General features: G+C 38.3%; 1 protein-coding gene across 3 annotated transcripts in view; it reads right to left on the bottom strand.

The window, feature by feature from the left end:
* Trpm7 (transient receptor potential cation channel, subfamily M, member 7) overlaps window positions 1-18,691 on the bottom strand; it is a 96,418-nt gene that overhangs the window by 76,892 nt on the left and 835 nt on the right. For all 3 annotated transcript variants that reach the window (XM_005376665.2, XM_005376661.2, XM_005376664.2), the window contains exon 2: window positions 3,600-3,679. In XM_005376665.2, coding sequence (XP_005376722.1) covers window positions 3,600-3,679 — 80 coding nt within the window. The remainder of the gene's footprint in view (window positions 1-3,599; window positions 3,680-18,691) is intronic.

Genomic DNA, 18,691 nt, shown 5'->3' with positions numbered 1-18,691 from the left:
GATTCATACATTCAAATAACTTTAAAACTCAAGTTTCCACACTGGGGATATAGCTCAGTGTCACAAGTGCCTGCCTGGCAAGTGCAAGGTCCTGAGTTCGATTCCCAGTACCAAAAAAATAAAACTCAAGTTTCCATATTTTAAATACAATCAGTTTTAACATAAAATCTAGAAATCGTTAAAAGACTGACAGTTTTAATTACCTAAAAACGTAACATTTATATGTAGCAAAATCTCTCAGCAGTAAATATAAAAACAGAGAAAGAAATTTTTGCAAAGGGGTTAATTCCCCAAATAAAGAGCTTCCCCAATTTTTAAACATCCAACATAAAGAAGGAAAATTACATGAATAGACAGATCACATTAACAAACATATGAAAAGAGATTTGAGTAGCAAAGATTTTTAAAAAATATTATAGGGCAATATCTTCATGAGAATATGGAGGAAGTTTCATTATCTGCTGGCAGGAATGTGTAATAATATCTCTATAGAGAGCAACTTGATAATACTCATCAAAATAAAATGCAGACTCCTCACATGCTAATTCTAATTCTAAAACAGGGGCTAAAATATATCTGAAGTATATATATATAAGGTAATAATACACTGCACCATTCTCTTCTAATACAGAGAAAACCTAAAAATACTAAAACATTCATTAGTAAGAGGTTACTAACACAAATCATTCTGATAGGTAACTAACATGCACCAATGAAGAACCAAGTAGCAAGCTCCACCATAAACCACCAGACAATGGGCTAAACGGTATGTATTTTAAGAGAACAGGAGGACATGTAAGCATTTGCTTGGACATGCTAAGACTGCATCTATTTCTGGAAGGTATCTCAAGGAATGGATAATACCATATTATTTTGGTAAAGAAATTTACAGCTGAAGGGGAAGCAGAAAAAAAAAAAGAATTTACAGCTGAAGCACAGACATGGAAAGGAGATTTTCACTTGTAACACTGTAGTTTGAACCAAGTACACAAATTATTTATATAAAATTAATTTTAAAATCCAACTAGTGTACAAAGAAGTGACCAGCTAACTTTGTTTGTAAATTATGCCTCAAATGGAAGATTCCAACTGAAGATATTTAATAACATCTTGAGATTTAACACCTGACAACTACTTTTATTATTTTTACTGCAAAGTGAAATGAAAAAAATTATACCAAATAAATTTCTTACTTATATTACAATCAATTTTTAGTAATGCAAAACCAAACTTTCTCTGGAAGAAAAAAGAGTTTTACTTTAGAAATGACACACTGGGGAAAAAAAAAAAAATGACACACTGAACTAAGATCTAAATTCTACTATCACCTTTATAAATAACCAGCCATGTGATCTGATGATATAACAAACATCTTCACTAAGTAGTAAAAATTAGAATACATTTCCAGTACAAAAAAAGAAAGCATACATCACAGAATTTACTGATTCTAAGCAAAGACATTAAACTTATCTAATGATCTCAGAAGAGTTAAAAAAATTCACAGGGCCGGGGATACAGCTCAGTGGCACAAGCGCCTGCCTGGCAAGTGAAAGGTCCTGAGTTCGATTCCTGGTACCAAAAAAAAAAAAAATTTTCACGGAATTTACTTTAAAATGCTGGTATGTTTAAAATACAAAATATTTTCACTAGTAATCAAAACCATATCCTATGCTGGGAACAGTGGCACATACTTGTAATCCCAGCACTCTGGGAGGCTAAAGCACAAAGATTATATATTCAAGCCCAGCCTGGGCAATTTAGCAACTTTACCAAGACCCTGTCTCAAAAATTAAAAAAAGACTGTGGCAGTAGCTCAATGTGAACAGTTCTGGACTCAATTCTCAACTTAAAAAAAAAAAAGTGTGTGTATGTATAAAACCCTAGCCCTAACCCTCAAATGACAATTACTGTCAATTAAAAATAATGAGAGGATCTTGGTACAATAGCATGTGCCTATACCTGATCCGAGCACTTGAGAGGCTGAATCAGGAAGATCACTGGCGTTCAAGACTTCCAGGCTAGCCTGGACAACACAGTGAGACCTGGCCTAAAAATGGTGGGTAAGCATGCGTGAGTGTGTGTGTGTGTGTGTGTGTGTGTTCTACTTCACTTTTTCTTGAAATGATGCAACATGGTACTCAAGCCAATATTCAGTAAAGCAAGCATTCTCATTCACTATTAGTGATAATATATGCTGTCTCTGACGTTACATAAATGGTTGAGGCTTATATTTTTAAAAATATTTTATCCACAAAAACATTCATTATGGCCTAATTTTAATTTGTATAGGCTTAAACCTAAAAATAACTCAAAGGTCCAGTAACAGAACAAATATACAAATTGGGATATATACACTAACAGACTATTAACTATCTTTTTACAAAGTATCTGTAATACAAAAAATACCTTTACTGTAATATTTTATTTAAAATCAGATGCATTTTACACATAGAATGCAGCAATATTTTAAAACAAAAGCTATGCACTGAGAGAAAATTAAAATAGAAAGAAATGCTCAATCCAAATGGTAGGCTGATGCGGCAAAAGGCTGTGTGTGCTTTGGAAATACTTTTCAACAAACTTTTACTGGCACTCCCTATGAATAAGAATAACGAGAGACGCTGTAACTTAAAAGAGACAACTTTTTAAAAAAATCATGTCATTTAGCCAGCTTTTATAAGAGTAATGAACCTAACAAAAGTAGAACTTGCAAAAAGGCAAGGAACAAGGCTTGGTAGAAAGTAGGAAAGATAACAAGATCCAAAAATCTTGTACATGTCTTTGCCAATATGTTTTTACGTGCTTGTGGGTGCTTTATTATATGGCTACGAAATGTATATAGTATTGATGATTTGTGTTAAGCTTTTATCTCATTTTTAGTTCTCAAGAAAAAACTTTCAGTAAATTATTTTTTAAAATATTTAAGCAAGTATCTCACAGGGTCTACTTTCTTTGAAATTATAATTTTTTCCCCAATATGAGGCATTTTAAAGAAAAAAAAAAAAATCACAGATATCCATGGTCTCTGATAACAGGTTTTCTAGTAAATGGAGATCATACAGTGGCAAACAAAAAGAACAACTATGAGGGTGCTGGGGCTGACACCCAGCAGTGCAGCACTTGCCTACCATTAGGTAGGCCTTGGGTTTGACGCCTGGCTCAGAAAAGAGAAAAAGAAAAGGACTATTAGGTTCATATTAGTTTCTTAACATGAGTCAATGCTGTGTATTCAATAGATGCCCCCCAAACAAAAAGGTATACAAATATTTTTAAATTCTCAAGGCTGGTGAATATGTTTTTATTAAGAGAGCCTTAACAACCATATCTCTCTAATACATGAGCATGACTGAGGTTCAGAGATGGGAAACACTTGAAGGAAGAGCTTTATGTTGTAAATGTCACTGAGAAAGCCAAAATCCTGTACTGTATCTTATGATACTGTCTCCTCCCATTCCCAAGATACCAATTAACAGTAACTATCAAAATTAACAATAATTACAAATAATTTAATCATTTTTGTTTTTAATAAATAAATAGCAATATAATTCACATGTAAAGTTCTGTAAGACCCTAAAAGAAACAAAGGAATGCATACCTACCTGTGAGGGTCCTTGGAACTTGGAATGATATATACACACTCCCTCTTGGTCAAAGTGCTTTCTATCCAGGATTTCTGGGACTAAAACAAAAAGGTTTAAGGACGGTGTAAGTTATCCCACTAATATAAGGAGGAAATGGTTTTATGATAAATACATAAAAATAGTTCCAGCTAGGTGTGGTGGCGCACACCCGTCATCTCAGCTACTTGGGAGGTGAAGGCAGAAGGGTCACAAGTTCGAGGCCAGTGTGGTAGACTTGAGAGACTCTGTCTCAAGAAAATGCAGGGGTACAGCTGCTTGCAAGGTAGCGAACGAGAGGTGCCTGGGATTGAATCCCAAGCTACACAAATCAAAGCAAAGAAATAGTTCTGTATTATTTAATTGTGTTTTAATCCACTACTTACCATACTCTTACTGATGAGAGTACACGTAAAACATTAAAATAATCCCATTTAAATCCAATGTGATTTAACAATGAGAGGAGAGAAAACCAAGAGGAGAGGAGAAAAACCAAGTGTGATGAAATTTGCACCAAAAGCCAAAAACCTTAAGAGGTATGGGCCATTTAAAAGACAATTAAAAATAACTGTCAGATTTAATTAAAAAAAAAAAGAAAACCCAGCTAAGATAATAGGTATTTCTAAGATAAATACCTAAAACATAGGGATTTCTAAGATAAATACCTAAAAAATAGTTAATGGTACAGGGATTTAAAAAAGACATCGCACGAAAATTCTAACCAAAAGAAGTATCAGAAAAAAATGTTAACCATCAATGAAGAGAGAACATGTTATTACATAACTACAGCTTATCTACAACTGCTATAACAGTAAGATTAGCCAAATAAAACAGGCCCAAAATACATAAAGGAAAAATTAACAGGGAGTATTAGATAAAGGTAGGTTCACAGTACAAAATTAATACATTTCTCTTAATTTACTGAAAAAGTGAATTTAAAAAAATAATCAGGAAAAGTTTTTAGGTTTTAGCCATACCACAGTTGAGCCAAACTTAATGAACATATGGCTATTTTTTTTTCATATGGCTACTTCTATGTATAACAAACAAAAAAGCCATTAGGTCTTCTCAAGCCCACATGGAGCATTTACAGAAATTGACCATGCACTTGACCATAAAGCACGACTCAATGAACTTTCAGACAATAATTACTTTCAGATCACATTCACCAACCACAATGCAAGTAACACAATGTAAATAAAATTAAGTCTTCAATATTTTAAACTACTGTGAAAATCCAAAAAAAAAGTCATAATTAATATTCTAGGGGCTGGGGATTTAGCTCAGCGGCAAAGCGCCTGCCTGGCAAGCGCAAGGTCGTGAGTTCGGTTCCCGGTACAGGAGAAAAACAAAAAAAAACAAAAACAAACAAACAAACAAAAAAAACAAATAAAATTCTAAAATTCTTGCCAGGCATGGTGGCACAGGCCTGTAATCCCAGCACTCAGCAGGCCAAGGCAGGAAGATCACTGGGAGTTCAAGGCCAGCCTGGGCTACAAAGTGAGCTCAGGCTCAGTCTGTATGTACTACAAAGTGAGGCAGGGTCTCAAAAAAAAATAAAAAATACAATAAAAATAAATTCTTAGACATGAACCATGAAAATTACATTCAAACTTGTACACTGCAGTCTAAACCATGTTCAAGAGGAAAGTATAGCCTTAAGCGGTATATTAGAAAATAAGGGTGAAAAATTAATGAGCTGTTGTCCAAATTTAAAAATGCATTGAAAGATATTGTTCTTTTGCTATTTTGTAAATGGTTGTCTGTTTGTTAATGTTTTCCTTCTTTTATTTAAAAAAAAAATTTATAGTGAAAGAATAAACTCAAAGAAAGGAAAGAGATAAAGGCAAAGGAAAAAAGAAAGAAAGAATCCCAAAGAAGCAAGATAAGGTAAAATGTTGATTCTTAGCATAAATAGGAAGAGTGAAAAGATACAATATAACAACCCAACAACTCTATTATCAACAACTCCAAAACATTCTAAAACATGAAATAGGCATATATATCCCAGGAAAGAATAAATAGAAAGTGGTATATTGGGGAAAACTGGCAAAGAGTTTTCAAGAATTTTTCATACTATCCTTTCAACCCTTCAATAAACCTGAAATTATTTCAAATTAGACCTATTTAGGCTTCTGCCTGAATCCCTAGGGCCACTGGTGGTGAACTTATGGCATGCTTGTTACTGTGTTTTTCTTTTAAGACAAAAGATGTTAAAGTATGAGCCGTTTTTTCTAAACTAAAACTCAGTATTCACGTTTAATTGCAATGTTGGCGCTTTAGGATACCTAAGTGGATTTGAGGCTACAGTCTGGCACTCGGTCTCTAAAAGGCTCACTATCACTGCCCTAGACTCTGTGTCCTGTTGCTGGTGCCTGTGTACTAAGATTAGAAGAAAGTCTCTAAAACTTGAGTAGAAAAGATTTTAGGTTCCACCCTCCTCTCCAATATATACATATGCCTGGAAAGTACAAAAGACAAAGAGTTTTTTTATTTGCACCACCAGAAACCTACAGGTAAAGGCATTCTGGACAAAAGTACGATGTGTGAAATCTTCCAGGATCCTTTTTGAGTCCATTAGGAACTCTAATGCTAAATTTTAATTTATCCCCAACCTCTAGTTCTGTTTCCAAAATTCTATCTTTACTCAAAATTTCCAATTCCTAAGATAAAAAAGGTGTCCTTCACCTAAGTAGGAGCAAATTATATGCCCTAAAAATCACTTCCAAACCTGAAGCCTTTTATCATCAAAATTTCCTATACTCTAGGTTCCCTCCAGTACCTTTTAGTTTAAAGTAAACTCTTGTTATCTCCTGAAGAACCTGCTTCTTTTACATCACTCTGAAAAGAAGAGGGAGACGAAGACAGGAGAGGAAGGAATCTCTAGCTTCACTGTAATACAAGTCGTTCTGCTCCCAGTGTGCTCTATGACTGCCTATGCACTGTCAACACAAGAGCAAAAACAAAACAGTGCCCTCTGGATTCACCTTAAAATCCTGATCATGAACCTTAAATGCTTCTTAATGATGCTGCAAAATCACTCTGTTTCCCTGCTGCATTTTCTCACTCTCTTGGATTTCTTAGTACCTCCTCCCAGTAAAGTTCCAACCCTTCTCCATCTAACAGTTTCACTCTCACTTCCACTTCACTCGGAAAACAAAGGCAACCCAAAGAGAACTGCTACCAACCTCTTCCCATCCCCGCCAGAGTCTCCAGAGAAGGCTGATGGGTATTTCTCGTATTCCAAGTCACGTAACTGTGCTGCACTGCTCAGGAGCCCCGATCCTTTACCTCTCTAAGCCAAGGATATGCTGTACCTTCCTCTCCTGCCTGCTCCTTCTGTACTGGCTCATCCACACCAGCACGCAACATGCTATTATTCTCCAAATCTTTAAACACAACACAACAAACCTTTTCTTGACTCTATTTCCCTTCATGTTACCCATACTAGGTTTGTGCCCACATCTGCAGTAAAGAGCACTGGAAAGAGATTCTTTTTCTAAAAAAAAAGACAGGATTTCACTGCGTAGTTGGCCTTGAACTCACTATGTAGCCCAGGCTGGCTTCAAACTTGTAGCAATCTTCCTGCCTCAGCATACCAAGTACGGAGATTACAGGCATGAGCCATCATTTTTCTCTTTTCTTCCCTCTTTCCACACATTCTTTTTTTTTGCGCGGGGGGTACTGGGGATTGAACTCACAACCTTGCGCTTGCCAGGCAGGCGCTTATGCCACTGAGCTATCTCCCCAGCTCCTCTTCCATCTTTCAGGATGCATTTCAGTCAGTTTTCAAGCTAATCACTCTCTTGAAGTAAGTTTTGACAAGATTACCAATGACACTCTACCAATCCAAAGGTCAAATTTCAGGCCTCATCCCTACTGATGTATCAGCAGCACTGCACAAAGCTGAGCACTACCATCCCTCTCTCACAGTCCACACTCCTTATTTCCTTGCTGGCTCCTTCTCCCAGCCTTTTCTCCTGCTGCTTTTGCAGCGCTGGGCAATGAACCCACAGCCCTGCTCACACTAAGCATGTGTTCTACCATGGCGCTGCAAACCTTCCACAAGGTCTTCAAGAGCTGACCTCAGACTGCTTTTTGTTTTCCACAACTATGGCCAGTTCATCACTGATACATCAACGACTCACGAATTTCTATTTCCATAGCAGATGGAGCTCCATGCTCATGGATGTGCTTATTCAGCACCATTTTCACATGTAAAAAGCATCTCAAGCTTACTACATCCACAACTGAACTTTCACTCACTCAACTCACTCTTCACGCAGCCCCGCTCATCTCCCTAAATACATGGAACTCCATCCTTCCAGTTCCATTCCGAAAAGCAGAGACCTAAAAACCAAGGACTTACTCCTTTGGCTCTCTGATTAAGCTCTGAGGCACAGAGTAGAGCCTCTCCAGGAGCACACTTTGAACAATGTCAAGGAACAGATCTGGTCGCTTCAGTCTAAGTGCTGATATACTATTTCTATCCTGGCTCTTTCTCACATTCCACACCTACAAACTGAAGTTAAAGAGCCCATCTGTAACTTTAAAAACACATATTTATTCATGTCAATTATGCCTGAACTTGAAAACAAATCATTTGGTAGTGTTACTCTACAAAGGAGGTAGAGTTTCTATCAAAATGAATTCAATCCTCTCCCCTCCCTACCCCAACTGGGGCTCCAACCCAGGGCCTTCAGCCCTTTTTTATTCTGAGACAAGGTTTCTCTACATCACTAAATTGCCTGGCAGGGCTTCAATTTTGACCCTCCTGTCTCAACCTCCCGAAGTCCTCAGATTACAGGAATGTACTACCACATCCTCCTAACCTAGTGCTTCAAACTCATGAAGTTTTCATTGTGTTTTTATTACAGTGGTGCCTTGGTGCTCATCCTTAATTGGTTCTGGGAGGCACGCTAAGTACCAAAAACAAGAGCTCAATTTATTCTACGCCACAATCCTACAAAGTGGGTACTCTTAGTACTCCCGTATTACAAATGCAGGACTTTGACAAAATTTAGGAATTGTCCAAAGTCACTCAGCTAATAAGTCTGTCCTGACTCCAAACCCTCAACTGACTTTTTAAGGGCTAGTTAAAATAAGCATCCAAAAAATCATTTGATGTTATAAGCCTTTCTCCCATCTTTTTAAAACTGATGAGCAGAAATAAAGTAGTAACATTCAAAATAGAAACTCCAATGTGATTGCTCTGTATATAAAAAGAGCCAGACATGATGATGCATGCCTATAATCCCAGCACTCAGAGATTGAGGTAGGAGGAGCACTGAGAGTTCCAGGCTAGCCTGGGCTACAAGAGTGAGTTCAAGTCCAGCCTGTACTACATAGCTAGATCATCTTTAAAAAAAAAAAAAAATTAGAGTTCTCTTTACAAAGATTAATAAGGAGACAACTAAACATAAACTAGTACTATATCACCACAGGGATTTTCTAGGGATAGGGTCTGGGCTAGGAAAGAAATGGCTAAAATACAACAGATGATTTCAAAACCTTTAACTTAGTATGACGCTTTATTTAAGAAAACAAAAACAAAAAGCCACTACAGAAGCCCATCACAATGGTGTACGTCTGTAGTACTAGCTACCTGGGACAGTTAGGCAGGAAGTGCATTTGAACTCAAGAGTTCAAGGTACCCTAGACAACAAACTGAAACCCCATCTCAAAAATAAGCTGATAAAAATAAAACAAATTACTACAGACTGATTATTAATACAGTCCTGGCTTCTCATTCTCCCCGCACTATTCCTCTACAATTATTTTCCAAACACACATGTAACTTAAAAGGGAAAAAGTGAAGGCTTTTCTACAAGCATGGGCAATCAGTCAATTTTTTCTATAAACTTTTTTATAAGTATAATAAATATGTTAAGGCACTTGGATTATACACTGCCTCTGTCACAACTTCTTTTCTTTTTAAACCCTTAAAATTTTTAAGAATCAGGGCTGGGGGTGGAACTCAGTGACAGAGCCCTTTCGAGCATACACATGCAAGGCCCTGGGTTCAATCCCCAGCACTAGGGGCAGGGGACTGTTACAAACCATTCTTGGCTCCAGGCACACAAAACAGGCCCTTAGGGGAAGAAAATGCATCACAATATGCCAACCTATACCCTAAATCCCATGAATGTGTGGGTCTCACATTTCCACAGAGCCAACAAAATCCCCTAAATTCGTCCCAAGGTCCTTCAGATCCTTCCCGTTCGCGGACACAATCACCTCCAGCCAAAGCAGCTCTTCTTAACATTTCAGGGACTTGGGGAGGGGTACTGAGGAAGGATCCCAGGGGTGCTCCACCACTGACCTTTCTACTTATTTTGAAACAGTGTCTTCCCTAAGTTTTCCCAGGAGAGACTTGAACTGGTGATCCTCCTGCTTCACACACTTAATCACTTTTAGTGCTCACCTGGTGAATATTACATAATAACACATAAACCTACTTAAAATAGCATGTTATCTGAATTCAGGACTGAGCCAGGCGTGGTGGTGCACACCTGCAGTCCCAGCACTCATGGGAGGCTGAGGCAGGAGGATTGTTGCAAGTTTGAGGCCACCCTGTACTGCATGGCCAGACCCTGTCTCAAAAAGACCAAAAAAAAAAAAGGGAGAGAATGGAGAAGGACTGGCACTTTCATGCATTTTATTTCTCTGCACTGAAAGGAGCTAGAGTCACTTTTATACACACATTATACATAAATGTATTCTACTCAGCTGCTTCAGAGGCTGAGGCAAGATTCTAAATTTCAAGCCAGCCCGGCAACTTAGCAAGATTCTTGTCTCAAAATGCATTCAAAAGAGCTGGGGATGTAACTCAGCACTCACTAGGTTCAACACACATACGTACAAACTGCCTAGTTATATCTCACATTCCAAATCAGTACCTGCATATCCTGCTTGCCTACAAACTGCTGGCAAAAAATGGGGGAAAATATTAGAAGTCTCTTAAAATTCTACTTAAAGGTAAAGAGTAGAACTTTTTTACAAGTGAGTTCATTTTTTAACACCTAAATACATTCTGTGATACCACATATTAAACATATTAAAATTAGAGCCAGGCATAGTGGTGCATGCCTATAATCACGACACTCTGGGAGGCTGAAACAGGAGTATTCTGAGTTCAATCCCAGTCTAGCTACTGTCTACCATACAAAAGAAAAAGTCTGGTGCTCCAGTACAGTCAAGGTGATTAATGACTATCTTAATCTTAGTCTTCTTAGGCTGCCACAACAAAACACTACAGACAGGATGGCTCAAACAAATGAAATAAATTTTCTTACAGTTGTAAAGACCACAAGTTCAAATTCAAGGTTCCAGCAGGGTCAGTGTCTGTTAAGAGCTTTCTCTGAGTTGTAGAGGAGACCATGTCTTCACCGTACCCTCAAACAGTGGGAAGGAGACAAGAGAGGGTGTAAGGGAGAGAGAAAGGGGTTGGGGAACAGTGGGAAGGCATGTGCATGTGTTCAAGCCCTCTCCAGCATCTGCTCTTCCAAGGGCTGAGGCTATGGGAACAGGGCTCATCCTCACAACTCACCTATCCCTAATTACTTCCCAAGGTTCCTCCAAATACCATCACACTGGAGGCCATAGCTTCAATTAATGTGAATGAATTCAATATAAATTACAACAGCCATAAATATTCAGCTTATAATAACTAAATTTTAAAAAGCAATATCCTTCAGGAGACTATAACTAAACCCAAGAACATACATAATCTCAAATTATTAAACATATGGCGAAACAGAAAAATGTGACCCACACTCAAAAGGAGGCATCAAATTTAAAAGGGGGTTGCCTACTAATAAAATGCATGTCTTTAAAAATGCAATACTGAAGAATTAGAAATTAGAGTTAAGTGATAAATCTGTACATGGGTCAACATGCCCAGAAGGATGGCACAAAGAGTGACCTACTTGCCAAAAAAAGCCTCGCCTAAAGCAAATGTTGAAATAGTTTGGCATGCTCTAACATCCCCTTCAGAGTCATATTCATTTGACTTTTTCATTTACTGGCCTTACTCCATTACTAATCTACACACTTATTCTTATGGCTGTCAGCTACTTAATTAATAATTAGTGTTGACAATTCAGATGTGAATTCTACGAGAAGATTTTAAGATATTATCTTTTTTTTTTTTCCCTTGGTACCGGGAATGAAACTCGAACTCAAGACCTTAACGCTTGCCAGGCAGGCATTGTGTCACTGAACTAAATCCCCAGCCCCTTAAGATATTATCAAAAGAAATCTGTTGAATGATTGTTAGCAGAAAAATTTAACATAAACCAAGCGTGGTGATGCACACCTGTAATCCCAGCACTAGGGAGGCTGAGGCAGGAGGATCACTGTGAGTTCAGCCTGAACTGCACAGAGAAACCCTATCTCAAAAAAAAAAAGTTTGGGGCTGGGGATTTAGCTCAGTGGCAAAAGCGCCTGCCTGGCAAGCGCAAGGTCGTGAGTTCGGTTCCCGGTACCGGAGAAAAAAAAACTAAAAAAAAAAAAAAAAGTTTAACATAGACATATTAAACTGAATGAAACGCAGACCATGACTATATTTGCAAAGAGAAACCTACCACATCCAAACCTACTCTCTATCCCCTTTCTTTTACTACTGAGTTCTTAGAGACTAAAATTGCTTAAAGCCCCAAATTTGTGGTAAAAATTGTTTAATAAAGAGAACTGTGACCAGCTGCCATCATGTCTTCAGTGGGTTCCATAATATGCAATAAATATTAAGGGAGCACACTACATTTAAAACACAGTAAACCTCAAGTTAGCCCAAATAGTAATTTTTCTCCTCAGCTGTCTACAGTAAAGTCTTTCCTAAAACAATTCATTTTAACATAAAAAGTTATTAGGAAAATGAAAAAGAACTGAAGATTCATCATTTTAGGATATAAAAAGATTCCATACATATATGAAAAAAAATCAAACATTTTGAATTTCTTATGCTAAGTCAATAAATTTAGTGGGCGCCTAAGACTGCTAAAGAAATCAAAGTAAATATATAGTTAGAGGAAAACAGAACAATGAAATAAATTACTTAGAAACTTACATTTAAGAAAACTGGCATGTGACAGACAGCAATAGAATCAGGAGAAAGTGGGAACTACCACACTCTACTATCTGAAACATAACACCAAATCCAAAACTGAATATGGGTTGGATTGAAGTTAAAATACGAAAAGCCAGCTATCCATGGTGGCGCACACCTGCAATCCTTGCTGTTTGGGAGGCTGAGGCAGGAGGATACAAGTTTGAGGTTGGCTCAGACAGCACAGCAAGATCCTGAAAGGGGTGAGGATGTAACTCAGGGTAGAGTAACCCTAGATCCCAGCTGCGGGGAAGGGGACACACACCACTTTAAAAAGTCATAAAGTATAACTTTATGACCTTAGGATAAGAAAAAGAACATAGAGAAGGTACTGACAAACTACCACACTAAAAGTAAAAGCCAGTATACATCAAAAAAAAAAACTTGAAAACTCAATACACTACAGTATACATCAACAACTGAAAAACAAGTTAATAAATAATTTACCACCAACAAAATAAAAAAAAAAAAATCGAAAAAGTACAAGCTAGAGAGACATTTGTTGCTTATTTAGTAAAAAGAAAACAAAAACTAGTATACAGGATTTAAAATAGAAAACTGAGGAAAGATTAGGAAAAGGAAAGTCAGAAAACCTCTAACCCGAAATGATACTCAATATTATTAGGGATCAGGGATATGTGCATCAAAAGGATGAGAAATTACTTCACATTCATGACTCTAGGAAAATAAAATAACCTATGACCAGACGTGGTGGCACACGCCTGTAATCCCAGCACTTGGGAGGCTGAGGCAGGAGGACTGTTGCAAGTTCGAGGACAGCCTGGGCTACAAAGTGAGCTCAAGGCCAGCCTGAACGCAATAGTGAGACTGTCTCAAAAAAAGAAAAAAATAATCTAACCAACAAAATGCAAGCAAAAGTGTAGTAAAAATAGTAACTCATATACTCTAATCAAAAGTGTAAAGTGCACAACTATTTTAGTCAACACTTTGGCATTATCTATAAAGCTGATTATGTACCTTATGCCCTATCATCCTAAAAAAAAGTCACACTTGCATCAGGTTATGCATACAAAATGTGGCATCGTTAGGTAAAAGGAAGAAAAAACTAGAAACCACCTAAATGCCTAGTACTAGCAAAACAGGCAATACATAGCAAAGTTCAAAAAAAGACACAAAAAATTCCAAACAAAACGTCTAACACTGAGTTACAAATAACTTGTACTAAGGGTAATAAGGTTTCATCTCACTAGAGTAAAATACATTAGAATAAAAAAATTTTAAAAAGTAAACACATCTTTAAACCCAGCATTGCTCCTGAGGTCAAGCAGAGGGAAAAAAATTTCATCTGCCTTTTACAGACAGAGATTAGCAGGCATGCTCATAAAAGATTATGACTTTAAGCCAGGTGTGGCAGGCAATCCACATTTGTAATCCCAGCCACTTGGGAGGCTGAAGGAAGATCACTTGAAGCACAAGAGTTTTATGCATTCCTAGGCAATACAGCCAGGCCTATCTTTTTATTTCACATAAATGACAAGTTCGAATCCCCATAAGTAGTCAAATGATGCTTATATTCTAAACTATCCCAATTACTCTGAATGTTGTTCCCAGGTACCAAACTGAAAACAGACACTTAATGGGCAGTCATTAAAATAAGATTGTACATCTTCCTCCCATGCTGAAAAGTTCCCCAAAAAGGAAAAGAGGAACCAGATCAAAATAATGAATCAATGGCTAAAATTATTCATTAATAGACAGTATCGACAGTATTACATGAATGACTCAAGGAGAACTTCACAAATGAGAGATCAGGCAGCTGACAACAGCAATCCATAGTCATTCTTTAAAAAGAAAAAAACTGGTGGACAGCTCGGAGTAGAAAACATGCATGAAGCACTGGGTTCTATCCTCAGCACTGCAAAACAACAACAACACATAGACTGATGCAAACTGATGCAATACAAAGTTTAGGTTGTTCTGCATGGTACCAGGGATTAAACCCAGAGCCTCTGCACTGAGCTAAAACCCCAGCCCTTTTTTTGGAGATAAGGTCTCACCATGCAGCCCAGGGTGGCTGGATCATCTTGTTTCAGCTTCCCAGAGTCCTGGAATGATAGGCATGTACCAACACATCTAGCAAGAGAAAGCAGTACTTGCAGTGTTTGCCTAAATATGAAACTAGAATCTGCCAGGCGTGGTGGCGCATGCCTATAATCCAGGACTTGGGTGGCTGAGGCAGGAGGATCACCATGAGTTCGAGGCCAGCCTGAACTACACAGTAAGACCCTGTCTCAAAAAAAACAAAAAAAAAAAAAAAAAAAAAAGGAAAAAACTAGAATCTGATTAAACTTTTAAATTTATTAATAGTTCATGGGAAATATAAAGAAAACATGTCACACGACACTACAGGCATGCATTCAACAAAATCCTGAGATATAATGCAAAGCAAATAATTTTTATTATTTTCCCCACAACATAAATAGCAAATGAGTCGACACAAAAAAGAAAGGATACTAGCAACTGAGTTATCAACCAAAGGCCATGTGCAAAATTCTATGGACCCTAATTTAAACAGATCAAATGAATAAAACAAGACTATCAGGGATACTGAGGATTATAAAGGAATTACTAATTTTAGATATACTAATGGTACCATAGTTGAGTCCTTATCTTTTAGACATACACACAATAAAGACCTATAATAATGTAAGTCTGTGCTTTGCTTGAAAATTATCCACTTCAGGGGAAAAGAGGGAAATAGAAAAAACAAAATTCCACATCTGAAACTTGCAACTTATCAACGGGTATATGGTGGTTCACTTCAGTATATGCAGTGCCTCTATACGGTGGAAGTCTCCTACACTAGGATATCACAGCATCAGACCAAAATGTTTGATTGGCAGAACTTAGATTTTACAAGTCCTAACTTCAACAGGCCATCAAAATTTGTAGATGTTTAAAGTACTGCTTTCAACAACTGCATATGCCATTTTAGGTAATGGTTTCAATTATTATGTGTTTTCATTTTACACATAAAAGTGACCAAGCTCTCTTTAACTTGTAAACATCTAAATCTATTCCTGTGCTCTTGTAATTACCTCAGACCCCCAGTGTTTGTCAGCCTGGCACTAGCCTTCTCCTTATGAGCCTCGCTCTTTTTAGCCTTACTCCACATCAACTCACCCTCCACAGGGTTACCGTAAGTAGATCTCCAGCACCCCCAGAATAATATCCAAACTCCTCTGCATGACATATATTAATTAGCATCAGAAATCTGGTTTTGCCTATCTTGATAATAATGCCACCAGTACCCTACATAATAATCCCATACCCCACTCATTCCAAACTATGTACAGTTCTGTACATAGTTCCTCAAAAATATTAAGGATGCTCTTTCCTTCTGAAGGTCAGTTCCCTTAACGAAAACCAAGTCAATATTTTGTCTATTTCTAGGTTAATTCCTATTCTTTATTAGCTCTGTAAGACTCATCTGTACCTTTAGTGTTCTCCATGCCTACTCAGATTTCCCCTGGTTGATCACCCTATACATGTCACAGTAATCCATGCAGTAGTATACTCTCCTTTTGTTTTCTTGTATTGCCCTTCCAGACGATTTTAGAGTACCACCACCAGAAACATAGTTACTAAATGTCGGGTTTATGATGCTTGCAATGACAGGTAGATCTTTTACAAATTACAAGAATGTGAGCTGTTTAAAATGGTCTATGGGGTTGGGGATGTAGGCAGAGTGCCTGCCTACAAGTACAAGGCACTGGGTTCCATCTGCCACACTGCAAAAAAAAAAAAGTCCACTTGTCTAACATATCTTTGCCACTCCACAGCCTATCACAGAGCTTGGAATATATCACTAAAAAAGTGGCTAGGTGCCAAGTGAATCAAGCAAACATTTCTAGTAGTCATCTAGATTAATTATCACAAAATCTGATTCCACCCCAGTTTTTAAACTTGTGTTTTGGTATTTTGTTTTATATTCTTATTTAATCAGCTCACTAATTAAAGCTTTTTAAAACACAGAAAAATTGTGTATGGTTTCTTTTGTACTGAAGTAGAAACAGTACCAGAAATGCTTTCAGTATCAGTTTACACTATGAATTATGTGTACAGATACAGTATACTTAGGAGAACTTTTAGGTTGAAGTATTGATCTAAAAGCTGAGGAAGCTGAACGATTATAGAATGAAGAACCTCGGTATTAAGTTATACTAGGCTTTCGCTGTAACTTAATTGAAAATTATGAAAATCACGTAACTCAATAGCAGTCAGAATTTAAGTATGTAAAAAATAAAACCTGACTTATAATTTCAAATTTAAGGTGAGAATGAAATAGGCACAGTGGTGCATGCCTGTAATCCCAGCATTCTGGGACGCTGAGGCAGGAGGATCACAAGTTCAAGCCCAGACTAGGCAACTCGGTGAGACCTGTCTCCAAATAAAAATGAAGTAAAATAAAACAAGGATTAAAGATGTAGCACAGTGTGAAGGGCATGTTCAATCTCCAGCACCATATAAACAAACGGGAGATGTTCTTGTAGAATCAACAGGTCAACGGCATATCCAATCAATACTAAATTCTTACTACGTGCCACACACAGTGAACTATTTACGTAAACAAATGCAACGCTTGAGGCAGTTTATCTGCTAAAGAAATGGACACAGGCAACAGAAGCAAGAGAAACTTAAACCATACCGTAATTTTTGAAGGCTAGATTTCAAAGTATACAGATAACAAGATACTCAAAGGTTAAATTTCAGAACACCTGAGATAAAACTAAGACTTTCAATAGTAACAAAGAAGTCTGTCACTCTAACAGAACATTAGAAGCAACGAATCGCTTCGAAGATGCTGAAGCATCTTCACCTCTTTTTATGAACATATTTGAAATAAACAAGCCGCCGGGCGTGGTGGCTCACTCCTGTAAACCCAGCACTCGGGAGGTTGAGGCAGGAGGGTCATTGCAAGCTCCAGACCAGCCTGGGGTACAGTGAGCTCAAGGCCAGCCTGAACTGCATAGCGAGACCTTGTCTCAAAAAGACCGGAAAAGGGCCAGGGATTTAGCACAGCGCCTGCCTGGCAAGCGCAAGGTCGTGAGTTTGATTCTCGGTACCGGAAAAAACCAAAATCAAAAAGACCAGAAAAGGGCCGGGGACATAGCTCAGGGGCATAAGCGCCTGCCTGGTAAGCGCAAGTTCAGGAGTTCAGTTCCCGGTACAAAAAAAAAAAAAAAAAAAAAAAGGCCCAGGGGGAAAAAAAAAAAAGGAAAGAAAGAAAAAGAAACCACAGAGTGTTTTTAAAAATACCGAGATATACTCAAGTTTATACTCTTTATCATCTAAAAAGAAAAACTATCACTGGTAAGTATTAACAGCTTTTTTTTACAAGGCACTTAAACTCCCCCTTTAATAGATTCCCTTAAATCCCTGGGGCTGGAGCTGAGCGGGTAACAGGAGCCTGCTTTACAGCCCAGGCTGGCCTTGAACTCATGATCCTCCGGCCTCGAGACTCCGGGAGGGATGGGATTTCGGGCACGTGCTAAGATCACAGCCGTGCACCTCAATGCCCGGCTCCCTTAAATCCATTTAAGTGACTTTAAACTTTAGTTTTTATTGACTTTACCAAAAAAGGGTGGAAAACTGCACGATTTTTTCAAAGTACAACTACGTTCATGCTGTAAGTAAAAAATCCCTAGTTTCAGTCTGGGAAGGCGCCTGACGCCCGCTGCCGGATGCTGGAGAGAGTAAACGCGCCGGACTCCAGCAGAGAGCTGTCTGCGCAAAGCCCGCCGCGTTACAACGCTAACGAGAGCCACCCTCGCCGCTCTTCAAGTCCCGGGTCTGAAGTCCCGGCGCCGCGAGTCTCCCCGTTTGATGCCGGCCTCAGCAAACGGCTCGGCCGGCAGCCGCCTGTGCACCCCCTCGCGCTCTGCGCCCTCGGCCGAACCCTGCGCGGGGGCAACCGGCCCGGCGAAGGTCCGCCTGCACCCCAGCC

This window comes from Chinchilla lanigera, unplaced genomic scaffold (assembly GCF_000276665.1).
Source record: "Chinchilla lanigera isolate Chin_1 unplaced genomic scaffold, ChiLan1.0 scaffold00008, whole genome shotgun sequence".
Classification (NCBI taxonomy): domain Eukaryota; kingdom Metazoa; phylum Chordata; class Mammalia; order Rodentia; family Chinchillidae; genus Chinchilla; species Chinchilla lanigera.
This window is presented reverse-complemented; position numbering and strand designations above follow the sequence as displayed.